Source organism: Pan troglodytes, chromosome 12 (assembly GCF_028858775.2).
Source record: "Pan troglodytes isolate AG18354 chromosome 12, NHGRI_mPanTro3-v2.0_pri, whole genome shotgun sequence".
Lineage (NCBI taxonomy): Eukaryota > Metazoa > Chordata > Mammalia > Primates > Hominidae > Pan > Pan troglodytes.
This window is the reverse complement of record NC_072410.2, coordinates 9,664,686-9,679,004: the sequence shown is the minus strand read 5'-3', so window position 1 is coordinate 9,679,004 and position 14,319 is coordinate 9,664,686. Positions and strand designations below refer to the sequence as shown.

At 35.1% G+C, this 14,319-nt stretch overlaps 1 protein-coding gene across 1 annotated transcript in view; it reads left to right on the top strand.

Moving 5' to 3' along the window:
- Nucleotides 1-12,586, top strand: part of LOC129143198 (MAM and LDL-receptor class A domain-containing protein 1-like) — a 42,926-nt gene extending 30,340 nt beyond the window's left edge. The window contains exons 7-9 of the mRNA XM_054678217.1: nucleotides 2,135-2,308; nucleotides 11,453-11,573; nucleotides 12,481-12,586. Of these exons, the coding sequence (XP_054534192.1) occupies nucleotides 2,135-2,308; nucleotides 11,453-11,573; nucleotides 12,481-12,482 (297 nt within the window). The 3' untranslated portion in view covers nucleotides 12,483-12,586. The remainder of the gene's footprint in view (nucleotides 1-2,134; nucleotides 2,309-11,452; nucleotides 11,574-12,480) is intronic.
- Nucleotides 12,587-14,319: the final 1,733 nt, after the last annotated feature.

Genomic DNA, 14,319 nt, shown 5'->3' with positions numbered 1-14,319 from the left:
TAGGGGGGAGGGTGGAGGAGGGAGAGGAGCAGAAAAGATAACTATTGGGTACAATGCTTAGTACCTGGGTGATGAAATAATCTGTACAAGTCCCCGTGACACGTGTTTGCCTATGTAACAAATCTTCACATGTACCCCGAACCTAAAATAAAAGTAAAAAGGAAAAACAATGAATTAAAAAATTTGTGGGCTGTATCAATAACTTTTGTTCAGTGATTTCACCCTCAAAAATTCAAAAGATAATGGAACATTCCTTGGTATTTAATAACTTAAGAATTTAAGTCTGCATAATGCAAATTCTATTAAAAAAGTAAATTAAATATAAGTTCTGAGCTCTTATCCCATTGACTATGGATCCCGTTGGCATTTATACTTCATACACTATTAAAATAACTTCACACTGGTGATGTACTGAGTGACAGTTTGACAGCTCAAAATTCTGATGGGACATGCACATCTCTTGTACAACTAGGTTTAAAGCTCTGTTTTGCATATTTACAAGCTTGGGACATAGTGAAACTTACAGCAGGGATCTAAAATGTAATCGCAGTTGAGAAACATGAATCCTCTCCTTCCATGGAATTTAATTAAACATTTCCATTATTTTTGTTTCTAACTCACCTGTCAAGGTGTGAATTAAGGTAAGCACAGTAATAAAATCTGAAATGAAATAAACAATCAGAATTTTAAAATCAGGTGGTCACAATTAAGTAGACATTGATAAAAATGTGTACCAAATAGATGCTTGGTGTTTTAAAATGAACAATTTTTTTAAAAAAGCATTTAAAACATTTTTTTTGGTCAACATTCATCACTGGAATTGGGTCCCAACAGTGAAATACATGGCTTGCCTATATATACACTAGTATCTGTCCATGTATCAGCATAAAAGCACAATGATGAATGGGAAAACATTTTTAAAAAAGAATTTAAAATATAATGAACCTGAAAAATGTCACTGAATCTAAAGAGAAGTATTCCACTTTTGTGGGACCTCATCTTTAAATGTTGGGTTTTTCTTTAAAACATACAGCCTTAGGACCTGTTATATGATAATGAGAAGAAGCAAAAAAATTTGACTGCAGCGTACCTGAACTTGTTTTAATGGAGGTTTTGTGGGCATACTTTACAGAATGAATCATCCAGACAACATTGAGGGAACTAATTTTTGCCTCACACAGCTCCAGGTACTTAGAAAGTGGTCAGTAAATATTGGTTGAATCAATAACAGTACGCAATTTCATGTTAGGGCTACTGCTATCAGCACCTGGCATAATCCTCTCTATTCTCTTCACTATGTAGTTAAGCCATCAAACCTTTAGATTGTGTCATTATTGATGGTGAATAGGAAGTGAAATGATTAAGCCTCCCTACCCTCAAAGAATGTTGTCTTACTTGGCTCAATTATTGATGAACAGTATCCTGTGAGCTTCCCCGTTATTTGTTAATGCTACCACAGAGACTAAATTGATATAAAGTATTAATTACAGTTTTTAAAATTAACCTAAGAAAATAATTTTTAAGGAAAGTTTTTCTTGTTTGAAACATCAAGTTTGTATAGTAATACTTGATTTTGTAACGTTGAGTCTCAACGTGTACCTCTCATATTTGTAAGAAGCCAGAGAGAAGGATTCTGGAAACTTCCATGGAAACAGTGGTACTGCCCATGACTGGGTTACACATCTGGAGGAAAGGAGAATTGAGAAGATTATATTTAACACAGAAGTTGTTTGGAATATATATATATATATATATATATATAGTTGTTGTTGTTGTTGTTGTTTGTTGTTGTTGTTTTGTTTTGTTTTGTTTTTTGAGATGGAGTCTTGCTCTTGTTGCCCAGGCTGGAGTGCAATGGCGTGATCTCAGCTCACTGCAACCTCCCCGCCTTCTGGGTTCAAGGGATTCTTCTACCTCAGCCTTCCGAATAGCTGGGATTACACGCATGCACTACCACACCCGGCTAATTTTTTTGTATTATTAGTAGAGATGGTGTTTCATGCCTGTAATCCCAGCACTTTGGGAGGCCGAGGCAGGCAGATCACCTGAGGTCAGGAATATTTCAAATTATAGGAAAAACTACCAGAGACAGGTCAATGGAATATTTATATCATTGAAAACATGTTTTCAACAGGTGCAGTTTTGGTATCATTTGTCTCAACATTCAAATCTCTCAGTTTTTACAAGAACGTCTCTAGATGGAAACTTGCAAAAGCAAGGCAAAATAATCAGATTCTCCGAATCTCAGTGGAGCCACGCAAAAATTGATCTCATTGCAGAAGCGGGAGAATCTACTCTACCTTTTCAGGTAAGCACATACGAAATTAATACAACTCAACAGAAGACACTTATTTAATGCTAATCCTTTCAGATAACAATATAACACACATAGCTCATACCTTTCCAGGTGAGCACATATGAAATTAATACGATGCAACAGAAGACACTTATTTAATGCTAATCCTTTCAGATAACAAAATAACACACGCAGCTCATGAATTTATTCAACATTAATGAAGCAAACACATTCAGAGATCAAACACATGATCTGTGATGAGTAGAGAGGTTGTTTTGACTATGCACTTAAGACATGTGTAGAATAGTAGCAAATATGGAGATAAGAAATAAATAAGATGGCAGAGAGAAGAGTAACTTAAAATCATTTCTAAGTGAAGACATTGGATTATATGATGTAGTGAAAAAAAGTCTGACGTGGGCTGTAATATTTTAATCCTATTGCCTCACTTTCTGCTGCCTGGTAACATTGAGAATGTTATCCACCTTTGGGAACTGGAGGACATTATACAAAGTGAAATAAGCCAGGCACAGAAGGACAAATATGGCAGGTTCTCACTCATGTGTGGGAACTAAAAAGTTGATCTCATGGAGGTAGAGAGGAGAATGGTGGTTACTAGAGGCTGAGAAAGGTGGGGAGGAGGAGGTTAGGAAGGGAGGTTTGTTAATGGTTAAAAAATGTAGTTAGTTAGATAGAAGGAATAAGCTGTAGTGTTTGATAGCACAGTAGGGCAATTATAACAAGTTATTGTGTATTTCAAAATATTTAGGGGATAAGATTTGGAGCGTTCCCAACACAAAGAAATGAGAAGTGTGTGAGGAGATGGTATCTCAATTACCTTTATTTGATAGTGACACATTATATGCATGTATCAAAATATCACATTTACCCCATAAATATGTACAACTACTATGTATTAATAAAATATAATAATAAAAGAAGGCAATTGTATCTTGTCAAATGGGTGTTCTAATTTCTACCTTCCTGTATATAAGTCTTCTGGATGACATTTGAAAAGAGCTATTTTGGAAACTAGATTGGATGGAGTGGAATATGGTGGAAAGCACACTGTTTTGGAGTCAGTGGTCTGAGTTTTAGTCTCTGCTCTGCTCATTGGTTGCTAAGTGACTGTGTAAATATTGTCTTTGTGCATCAAATTTCCTAACGTGTGAAAACTAGTGATGATAAAAGCAATACTCCAGGGGAGTCTGAATATTAAAGATAATATAGCTAAAATGGCAGCCATGAACATGGGCTCTGGAAACTTGGGTTCAAGTTAAAGGGTTGGGGGTGGTGGCTCATGCCTGTAATCCCAGCGCTTTGGGAGGCTGAGGCCGGTGGATCACGAGATCAGGAGATCGAGACCATCCTGAGTAACATGGTGAAACCCCACCTCTACAAAAAATACAAAAAATTAGCTGGGCATGGTGGCACGTGCTTGTAGTCCCAGCTACTCTGGAGGCTGAAGCAGGAGAAGCACTTGAACCTGGGAGGTGGAAGTTGCAGTGAGCCGACATGGCGCCACTGCACTGCAGCCTGGGCAACAGAGTGAGACTCCATCTTAAAAAAACAAAAACAAAAAAGTGTATGATTATAGGGAAGTTACCGAAGCCCTCTATGCCTCTTTCATTAGTGGGGTGTGAGGATAATAGTTGGGGATTTAAGGTCATCTCATCCTCATTTCTGAACAAATTGAGATAAATATAGAGGTTAAACAGGTAGAGAATACATATTTTGGAGCAGATGGCTTTAGAATGTAGAGTCACTTATTTAAAATAATGCTTGATCTTAGAATAAATAGAATTACCCAGAGGACAATTGACTGTGCTGGAGAAATATAGAGCTCATACTCTAGGCGAAGTCTCTTACCTTTAGCCAGAGATAATATCAGTGTGCATGCCTCCTGAGGACAGGCTGGCTCCCAATAGTGGGTGTTGAATGGGAGAAGAGGATGAATCGAGCTCCCCCAGGTTACTCTTCTAACTTCACAGTCAGGTAAATCTTCCTCCTCCCACGGAGTGAGGGGTAAGTAACAGCAATGTTACTACAGTGAACCACCTCCCCATGAAAGCAGGAAGACTAGGGCATAAGCATCAACTGTAATCAATTACTGTTCTCTACTTTATAGAGTTATTGTGAGGATTATATGGTGTATACTTGTAAAGCACATGGAAGCAAATCTGGCACAAACACAGAATTCAGCTGTTTTTATTGCTGTAGTTATTCCTTGGATATTGTCTGGAAATAGTAGACACTCAATAAATCTTAGTGTTCTCTGTTTTATAAAGGGAATTCCCGCTTGATCAGAACTCTAGGCTTGATCATTAAAGGCTTCTTTACTCAGTGAAGGTCCCCAACGTCCCTTCTCAAAGATCAATTTATTCTATTCTCCTATTTAATGGACAAAGACATCATGAATACTAGCAGCTCTTAATTGGGAAGCATTTGACACAAAGGCTGGTCATGGAATCATTTTGGTGTCAATCTCCATTGCAAGGAGCAGGGCAATGAAATCAGAACAATTTGATCTTTTGCCTCCTGCATTTATATTCTATAGAAAATTGTTTTCATTCGGTTTGCTTTGAGTTAGAATGAAACTCACCAAGAAGATCGTTCAGAGTTTGTCATTAATTGACATATTGAGAAGAAAATAGAATGTCCTTTCTAGCAGTAAGTAATTTAGAAATATGAGTTGAAACACATGCCATTTCTGTCTACAGCTGGAAGCTCTCATGGACCCATCAGCATTACTGAAGAATTTCAGTGAATGCAATTTTTGTTTTCTCTTTAATGTTCTCCTTTTTGGATATAGTAATGGTTTTGCTTTGCAGTGCAAATGGAGACTATCCCTTATTATCTGGGGGCATATTAACTAGTTTGTAGATGGGCAGTGGTTTGGTTAGATTCTGTGATTTGGCTGCAATGGATGTGTGAGGGTTTCTAACCCAGCCCTGCTCCTCCCTCTCCCTTCATCCCCCTGCTGGTGGCTCAGCACCTTGTGTTGCTTTTTCTCTCCAATCAGCCTCAATGCTGAGTTCTTTCGAGGCCTCGGTCACATTGAATTCACCCCAGAGAAGCTAAGACTTTTCCTCTGTGCCTCCCCACTTAATCTGCCTATGAGTTGGCTACAGCACACATTTATTTTGGAAACTACAGATGAGTAAAAGAAAAATAAGAAAAAAACATCCCCTCACATTTCACTCTCAAGAAGCCCATGACAGCCCTATAATATCCAATCAGCAATTTAGAAAATTAAGTTTGGAAAGCAATAAGCTTTTTAAAAATGAGTTTAGAGGCAAAACCCAAGCTGCCCTGAACCACTGTGAGGCCTTTAGGCAGCTGATTTCATGATAGGTTTGATTAAACAGTGCTGCCCCCAATCTCCCAGAGGGTGTCATGTAATAAACACTCTCGGTGTTATGTTACCATTCTCAGCTCTGAGCTATTCACATTTCAAAACTCATCTGGCCCCAAAGACTTTAGATAAGGAACTGTGGGCTTGCATTGATGTTCTGCTGTGAATCAGTCTGGATTTTATACATACACAATATATAAAAATAGATACACTTGCACAGATACATACATGGTAATATTTAATCCATGAGTATTGCATATATTTACTATTAAATATTTCTAACTAGTAGTTAAAACAGAGAGAAACAAATACCTAAATACAGCTCAGGATTAACTAATGTTAACATTTTGTTTGCTTATAATGTTAAAGTTTGTTTGCTTATGAAGATGCAACTTTTGTCTTCCTTGTATCTCTCTCCATCTCATTTCTTATCCTCTGCAGAAAAAAAAAGATGCTAATATTATGCTGGCTTTAACCTGATTTCTCTGAGTGTATTTTTAAAGATATGAAAATATACATGAGGATTCTAGCTAGGTACAGTTCTACTTTGTTCTTTTATTGACAACAAATGAAAAAGATATTCTACCTACAAATAGTTAATCTAGCTTTTTAAATATTCAAATATTTAAAGTTTGTCTTCTTGGATATAGGCTAGGATTTAAGATTAGTAGCCTGAATCATTTAAGGCTGACCTTAGTCATTGTCTAGCTTTCAGTTCCACGTGACTAAGCTCTGAACATATTTATACAGTACAGTGTAATCCAGTCCAAATATTGGAAAGAAGAAAGACATCAAATCACGTGACCTCCGTGTTCCCTTTTAGCCATGAAATTCTGATTCAGTGTGGTTCTTTTGATGTCAATTGTAGACAGTATAACAGAATACAGATTGCTTTGGGTTTCATAGCAAATAAGCACCCCAAGTTAGGTAGGGCATTTGCTCTTCCTGCTGGCAAAGAATTAGGTTTACTGTTTTCTCTGTAAGAACAGCAAATTAATGACATTTCAATATTCCCTCTATTTCTTGTGAGAGTTTATTGGAAAAATTTAGGTCAAAGAGTTAATAGTATTTTTCAAATGTGTTTTAACTTGGCCTGCTCACTTGCTATGTTCAGCTTTTCACACAAATAGATTCTTTTAATATTTCTTTTCCCCCCAACTGTTGTGCTGTTTTAGTATCTCAAGGTGGCACTTTTTCTGAGTAGTCCATTGATTTCAAGTTGCTCTACTTTCTTCGAGCTTCCCATTAAAATGTAATTGTATCATATTTTAGATTTCATTTGGAAATGAACCTTTTGTGAAATTTCACACAATGATGGATACCATGTTCTCTCTTTATCGGAGTCAATGATATAAATCAATAACAATTTCCTGACATTATTTGACGATTCAGTGAAGGGTAAGATTCATAACGCAAAAGTAAAAGGTGATCGAGTCTCCGTAAAGTTGCCGTGTCCTTGGCCTGCTTAATCTAGAGCTGCATGAAATCTTGTTTCTCCAGACAGCCCTATTCTGCAGCATCCACTAAAGCCCAGTTATCTCTTTATTTCATTAGAGAGATGCAGGATAGTATAATCATTAATGGCTCAGCTTACATATTTTTCTTACTTGACATGTGATATTCAACCAATTACTTCTATTCTCTAATCTTCTGTTTCTTTCACCTTAAAATAAGACGAAAATAGCATCATCTTCACAGGATTAAAACAAGTGAATGTGACTGGCATATAGTAAGTGCTAAATAAAAGGTGGCTGCTGCTCTTATTATTGATACCATCATCATTCTTCAAAAATTAATATATTCCTACTACTCTCTACTCCTTCTTACTATATCTCTATTTTCTCTTGGATTCATATTCATTTTTTGCTCCTGTTATTTTTTTTTGAAAACAAGATTTCTATGTTAATTGCATATTTGTCTGGAAAAGCACCTGAGTTTTGCACTTGTAAAAAGTAATCACTTGATTATGAACATTTATGAATTTTTGTGGTTCCTAAAAGCAAGAAATTATTTTGTTCATAGAAGGAATAATATAATTGAATAAAACAAAAATCAACAAGATCCCAAATAATAGTTTTAGAAGAGTGAGTCATCTAATTCAATTTAAAATGTAAATTATTCAATTACCTTGAGAATCTTATCAAATGAGGTTTTCACTCTTCCTCCATCTGTGGTTGAAACAGCTCTTCTGAGTGACCTCTTTCTCACTTACTGATTACCAATTGATGCTGACTGTAGTTCCGAAAGGGAATTGGTCACAACATTTTATATTTATGTATATATATATATGTATATATATACACACACACACACACATATATATACACACACACATATATATGTGTCTATGTGTGTATATAAATACACACACATATATATGTCTATGTGTGTATGTGTGTGTATATACGTAAATATATCATATAATATATGATATATATACACATATATGTGATATATATATCATATATACATATATGTATATATATATCAGTTTGGTTATATATATACATATGTACCCATATATACACATATATATACGTATATACACGTATATACGTATATATATGATATATATCATAATATATGATATATACATATATGTGATATATATATCATATAATATATGTATATTTACACATATATGTGATATATATATCATATATACATATATGTGTATATATATCAGTTTGGTTATGTGTATACATATATACACATATATACACATATATATACATATATACACATATATACACATACATATATATACATATATACACATATATACATATATATACATATATATATGTATATGTATATGTATATATCAGTTTGGTTAAAAGCAGCAATAAAAAATAGGAACAGCCAAGGTGATTTTGAAACCATGAGATGGTCATTATTTACAGGTGTAACAGACATTTTTTGAAGGAAGTAATTGCTTGTATTTTAAAATTCGTATGATTTTAATTAATGGTAGAATTACAATTTCTAATTGTATAATTATGAATTTAACTATGTAGAAGTAAGCAAGCAAAATATAGATGACCTAATATTATTTTTATTTGGCTTTTGAAGTTGGATTTATCCTTCCATTTTAATATGAATATCTAAAGGAACCTGATGGGTCCCTTCAGGTAAAATAATGTAACCACATTTTAAAGACTACCTCAGGATTTTACTTCACCTCATCCCAGGGCCCACCCATTCCATTCAAATAATGTGAGCGTGTACCTCTTTAGGAGCATAGAGAAGTGCCTCAAACTGTCGTTTTTTTTTTCTCCAGTTTTCTCTGAGTAGCACAGACCTTCAAATATGATGGTCAACAAATGCTTGTCTAATGAGTCTGAAGAATTAAACATCTATTTTAATTGACATCAATGCAAGATGTATTATAATAATGAATATAGAAAAACTCTTTCAAAAGTTAAGCTGTCCAAAAGAATCACAGTCACTTAATGGTATTAAACACAATATATTTCTAAAGTACAATACTTGTGTATATTTTACCAAGATCCTTCTTCAAAACCTATGTTATTTTCTGCCTCTGGAATGAAGGCTAAATTTCTTAGTTTAAGATTCTACAGAAATCATCTCTAATCAGAATCTTAAAAAAATATTATGTACATCACATTAAAATATCAAAAATTGCAAATAAAGCAACAGTCCCTGGTGACCACCCTCATCACCCACCATAGATTTTATCTTGAGTATCTTTAGATACCAGTTTATTTTTACTTCCAGTCCATTTTCTATTTACTTAATATGTATAAATGTACCACACATACTTGGAAATCTAAACCATTGTATGTTTTCAGCCTAAGTAATATTATACTATAATATTTTTCTGTAACTTAATTTTTTTACTCCAAAACACATGTTGAATTTCTTTCCATAATGACACATGGCGATAGATATTATTTTTAACTGGTATAGTATTTCTCACTATTGATTGATTCATTCACATGTAAGTTCTTTCCTGTCATTTGTCATCAAAACCAGCACTGAAATAAACATTCCTGCACAAGCCTTCATGTGTATACCTTTGAGTGTCTCACTAGGATAAATGCCAAGAAATTAACTCAATTTTTATAGTCTATGCAATTTTTCTTTTTAACAAATGCTATCTAGTTTCTCTCCAATTGAGCTGTACCAACTCATGGAATTTTCCTCTCCAACTATTATCTGATTAATTTGTTGTTCTCTTAAAATCTTATACTCCGTTAACACCCATCAACATTTTCTAAACACACCATACACTTTCTCATCTCTGTGTTTTTGCTGCGATTGCTGCCTCAGTTTCTCGAGGTAAAATGTTTTGCCCAACAAAATTTGGTATCATGGAGGCTTACTATTACTTCTCCACCAAATCTTTTCCCAAACTCTCATTATTGGCAGAAATAATGAAGTGTCTTCTTTGAGTCTCCTAGTATCTTATACTTATTTCTTATACAGCATTTATGATGTAGGGTAGTGAATGTATCATACGAAGTGTAGGAGAGGAAAAGTAATACCGTTTCCTCACTCATCACAAGGGACATGGCTGGAACCCCTATAACAAAAGAGAGGTTAAAAAGAAAAAAAATAACAAATTTATTAAGATTTTATGTGACATAGGGGCCTTCAAAAACAAAGGCCTGAAGACCAGGGAAAACTCTCTATGTTTATGCTTAAGTTCAACAATGAATGGGCAATCATGAAGAAATACAAATGGACAGAAAGAATATGATCTCATTGTAAAAACTTGGAGAGAACTCAGCAAAGATCTTTATGGGCCTCTCTGTGTAGTGTTTCTTTCATCCAGGTATAGATAGGGTAGGACACCAGTTAAATGAGGTTCTTATGACCTATTTTGAGGAGAAGTAAGCCGGATAATTCCTTTATGGCTGGCTCTCACAAAGGAAAGAGAGGGGAAGGCAGAGAGGGACTCCAAGGTGCTATATTTTGGGACAGCATGTTCTGACTCCAAGGTGTTGTATTTTGAGATAGCATGTTCTGAGCCCTGGCACAAGTAAATTTAATGATCCTTGAGATTGGAGACCCTCCTTGATAGGATAGAAATGTACCTTCTGTCTGTGTCCTGGACTGGTGGTCCACTATGCAGGTTCATAAGATTCCTGGCATAAATTACTTCTTCCTTTCCCTCCTTTCTCTCTCTCTCTTTTTTTCTTCTTGGAAGAACAACATAATATGAGTAATTAACAAGAAAGAAAACAAATTATATCAGTCATTATTCAGCGTTAGAATAAACTAAAATTAAATAGATGTCTCTGAGTGCTTCAGCATATGAATATTATCAACCACTGTATGTGGTTATTGATGTGTGCTTTACTACAGTGAGTATGTTTCTGTGTATGTATATAATATATATTATGTTTGTATGAATGTATATAATATTTAAATATTTTAATATGGAAATAAATCATTGCCTTCAGCACACTGATTACAAATCAATTCATATCTCAATTAAATTGAGTTGTAAGTCACACAGTTGATTACCCCAAAGAGCTCATTATAAATGCATATGACTCTTAATGGCTCCAATGAGAAGAGAGCCCTTCACTCGTGATGAATGTTACCACTTTAATTGTAACAAGGTTACCTTTGGCATTAAGGTACATAAGACGCTGTCAAAGCAGTTATGGTTTTATAAATTTAAATTAGGATGTTCTGGTCAGAACAGTTTTCTAAAATTAGATTGGAGAATAGGACAGATGTAAATAGGGTTCCTCTACACAAAGAAATATGATTGTAAGACATTACTTTTGTGATGTGTTTTTAACAGTTTTATCTTTCTGTAATTATAGTTAATTTTGGAAGCTACTGTTTTGTCATCAAATGCTACCGTTGCTCTAGATGACATCAGTGTGTCCCAGGAATGTGAAGTTTCCTATAAATCACTACCAAGGACCAGTACACAAAGCAAGTGTAAGTTTCTCCTTGTCGTTGTTGCTGTTTTAAACATTGAATTAAGCTCTTCTCAGTATCAAAATATAAAATGTATTAGAGTCACGAATACCTAATACAGGGTGTGGATTATATCACCTGTTCTTGAAACCTAAAATATATATATATATATATTTTAAAAGGTAAACAACTGGTCTAGTCCTTAGGCCTCTCTTCCAGTAATATGGAAAATATTCTATGCTTGCAGCTGAAATTATTGCATCCAAATATTTTAATTATAAATATTATGAAAAAATTATAATTATTTTGCATATTTTAAATACACTTTTATAAATATTCACTTCTCCATTAGTTTTATTCAGAACTTCAAATGAGCATGTAATAATATTCATATTTCAGGATCACCCAGGAGTTCAAAAAAAGCAAAAAGGTTGTGTTTGGGAAAATGATGTAAGGCCAACCAAAATTTAAAACTGGACCTTAAAATTCTGTGTTTCTATTCAAAATTTAATATTTTCAAATCACAGATGGAGTTTGTCTAATTCTTTGACTAAATTTTTGGAGAGAATATCAATTACAGGCCAGAAATGTTGCCATAAAAATGGATCTCATATAGTCAACTATATATTTTAAAACCTAATCATTATTTAGATTCTGGGATCATGTACACATTGAAAGAATTTACACTATACCTTCAGTTACTTTCTCTTTCTAGTACTAATTGATGTTTCTCTCTGACCACTCCTACCCTCAGATCTCAATGAATCTGACAATATTAAAAATGTTTTCTGAAAAGTGTCACACTTTATTTTTCTTAATCTGTATCTATGGAAAAGATTTGCATATGAAAATCAGACATACTGTATATTCCTAAGTTATATTTACTTAAACAACATATTTAGTGAGTGCAACAGTTGTATTCTTACAGGAGCTGAATGGACTAATCAAGAAAAATTTGGGTCACATGATTCTGGATTGAGACGATTAAAGAACTTTTAATTAAAGGTCCTTTATTAAAGATATTTTTCATTCGAGAGAGTGTATATTTCTGGGTGCTAACTTATATTGGGTTAACGTGTATTTACTTTGTTCAGAATGTGTATCCTGCATGCATAATAGACCATTCTAAGCTCTGCGCATGTGTTTATGCAAGTGTGTGTGTGTGTGCATGTGTGCGCGTGTCTGCCTGTGTGTCTGCATATGTGTGTGTGCATGCCTGTGTGTCCGTGTGTGTGCGTGCATGTGTGCATGCGTGTGTGCATGCTTGTCTGTGCACATGTGTGTATGATTCTGATAGACACCGAGGAGTGCAGAGCAGCAGATTTAATGATTCATTTAAAGATTCATGAGTTTGGCCAGGCGCGGTGGCTCACACCTGCAATCCTAGCACTTTGGGAGGCTGAGCCGGGCGGATCACTTGAGGTCAGGAGTTCAAGACCTGCCTGGCCAACATGGTGAAACCCTGTCTCTACTAAAAATACAAAAAAATTAGCTAGGGCATGGTGGCGGGCACCTGTAGTCCCAGCTACTCGGGAGGCTGAGGCAGGAGAATGGCGTGAACCCAGGAGGCGGAGCTTGCAGTGAGCCGAGATCGCGCCACTGCACTCAAGCCTGGGTGACAGAGCAAGATTCCTCTCAAAAAAAAAAAAAAAAAAAAAAAAAGATTCACGAGTTTTTAAGGGTTAAACAGGATTACCTTATTTTTGTAGTTTAATTAAAGATTTTCTTTCTCCTAATTAAATACCACATCACCAGAATCATAATAGCTGAAAAGCATTAAAGTTGACATTGAAGAGCATTCTCTTGTAATGTAGTATTTGGAGGTATAGGGGCAGAAAGGTGTGACAAAAACCTTTCCTCGCCCATCATAAGGGTCACAGCTGACACTCCGAGAATGAAAGACAGTTTAATGAGAGAAAAGCATAACAAATTTGTTTATCAAAGTTTTACTTGACACAGGAGCCTTCAGAAATGAAGATGCAAAGACCCAGAGAAAAGCTTGTGCTTTATTTTATTTTTTCGTTTTTATTTGTTTTTCTGCCCCTTTTCCTATTTAGAAAACTGTGTATTTTTCTGCTTAGTTTTGGTGAAGAACAAACAGCCATTTTGAAGTGTGATTGGACAAAAGGGTATGATCCAATGGTAACAGACTGAGCAGGGAAACTTAGCAAGGCCTCTGTGTTCAGAGTCTCCTTGACTCCTTTGTGTAGAATTTCTTCACCCCTGGGAACAGGAAAGGACCCCTCTAGAATGAGGATCTTGTGACCTAATTTCAGGCAAGATAAGCCAGATAATTTCTTTATTACCAGTGCTCACAAAGAAAGGTCAGGGAAGATCAGAGTGACCTTGCTCCTGGGGTACCTCCCAATCTCCTTCAGTTCAAAGTACTTTGGGGCAGCCTTTCCTGAGCTCTTACCGAGGCAAAAGTGTGGTTAAAGGTTTTAAATCATTACTAAAGTTAACCTTAGCAAAAGTTTTTGAGACACTTGATCTTGCTTACGGAGAATTCTTTTCTTAAATTCACTCAGGATTCATGGATATGTGCATCCATCTGAACACCAGATCAGTTGGATAGATAATATATCTAATTAGGACAAATGACATGAATGATTCCTGAAAGATCAATGGATGTACACAAAGGAAACAAAGGCGTTTCTTATTGTTTTTGCAAATATGTCCAGTAGACAATTATAGGATCTCATTTGTGGAGTTCAGTATTAGTAATGGGCAGAAGTTTATGGAGAGAAACTGAAAGGAATATTTAAAA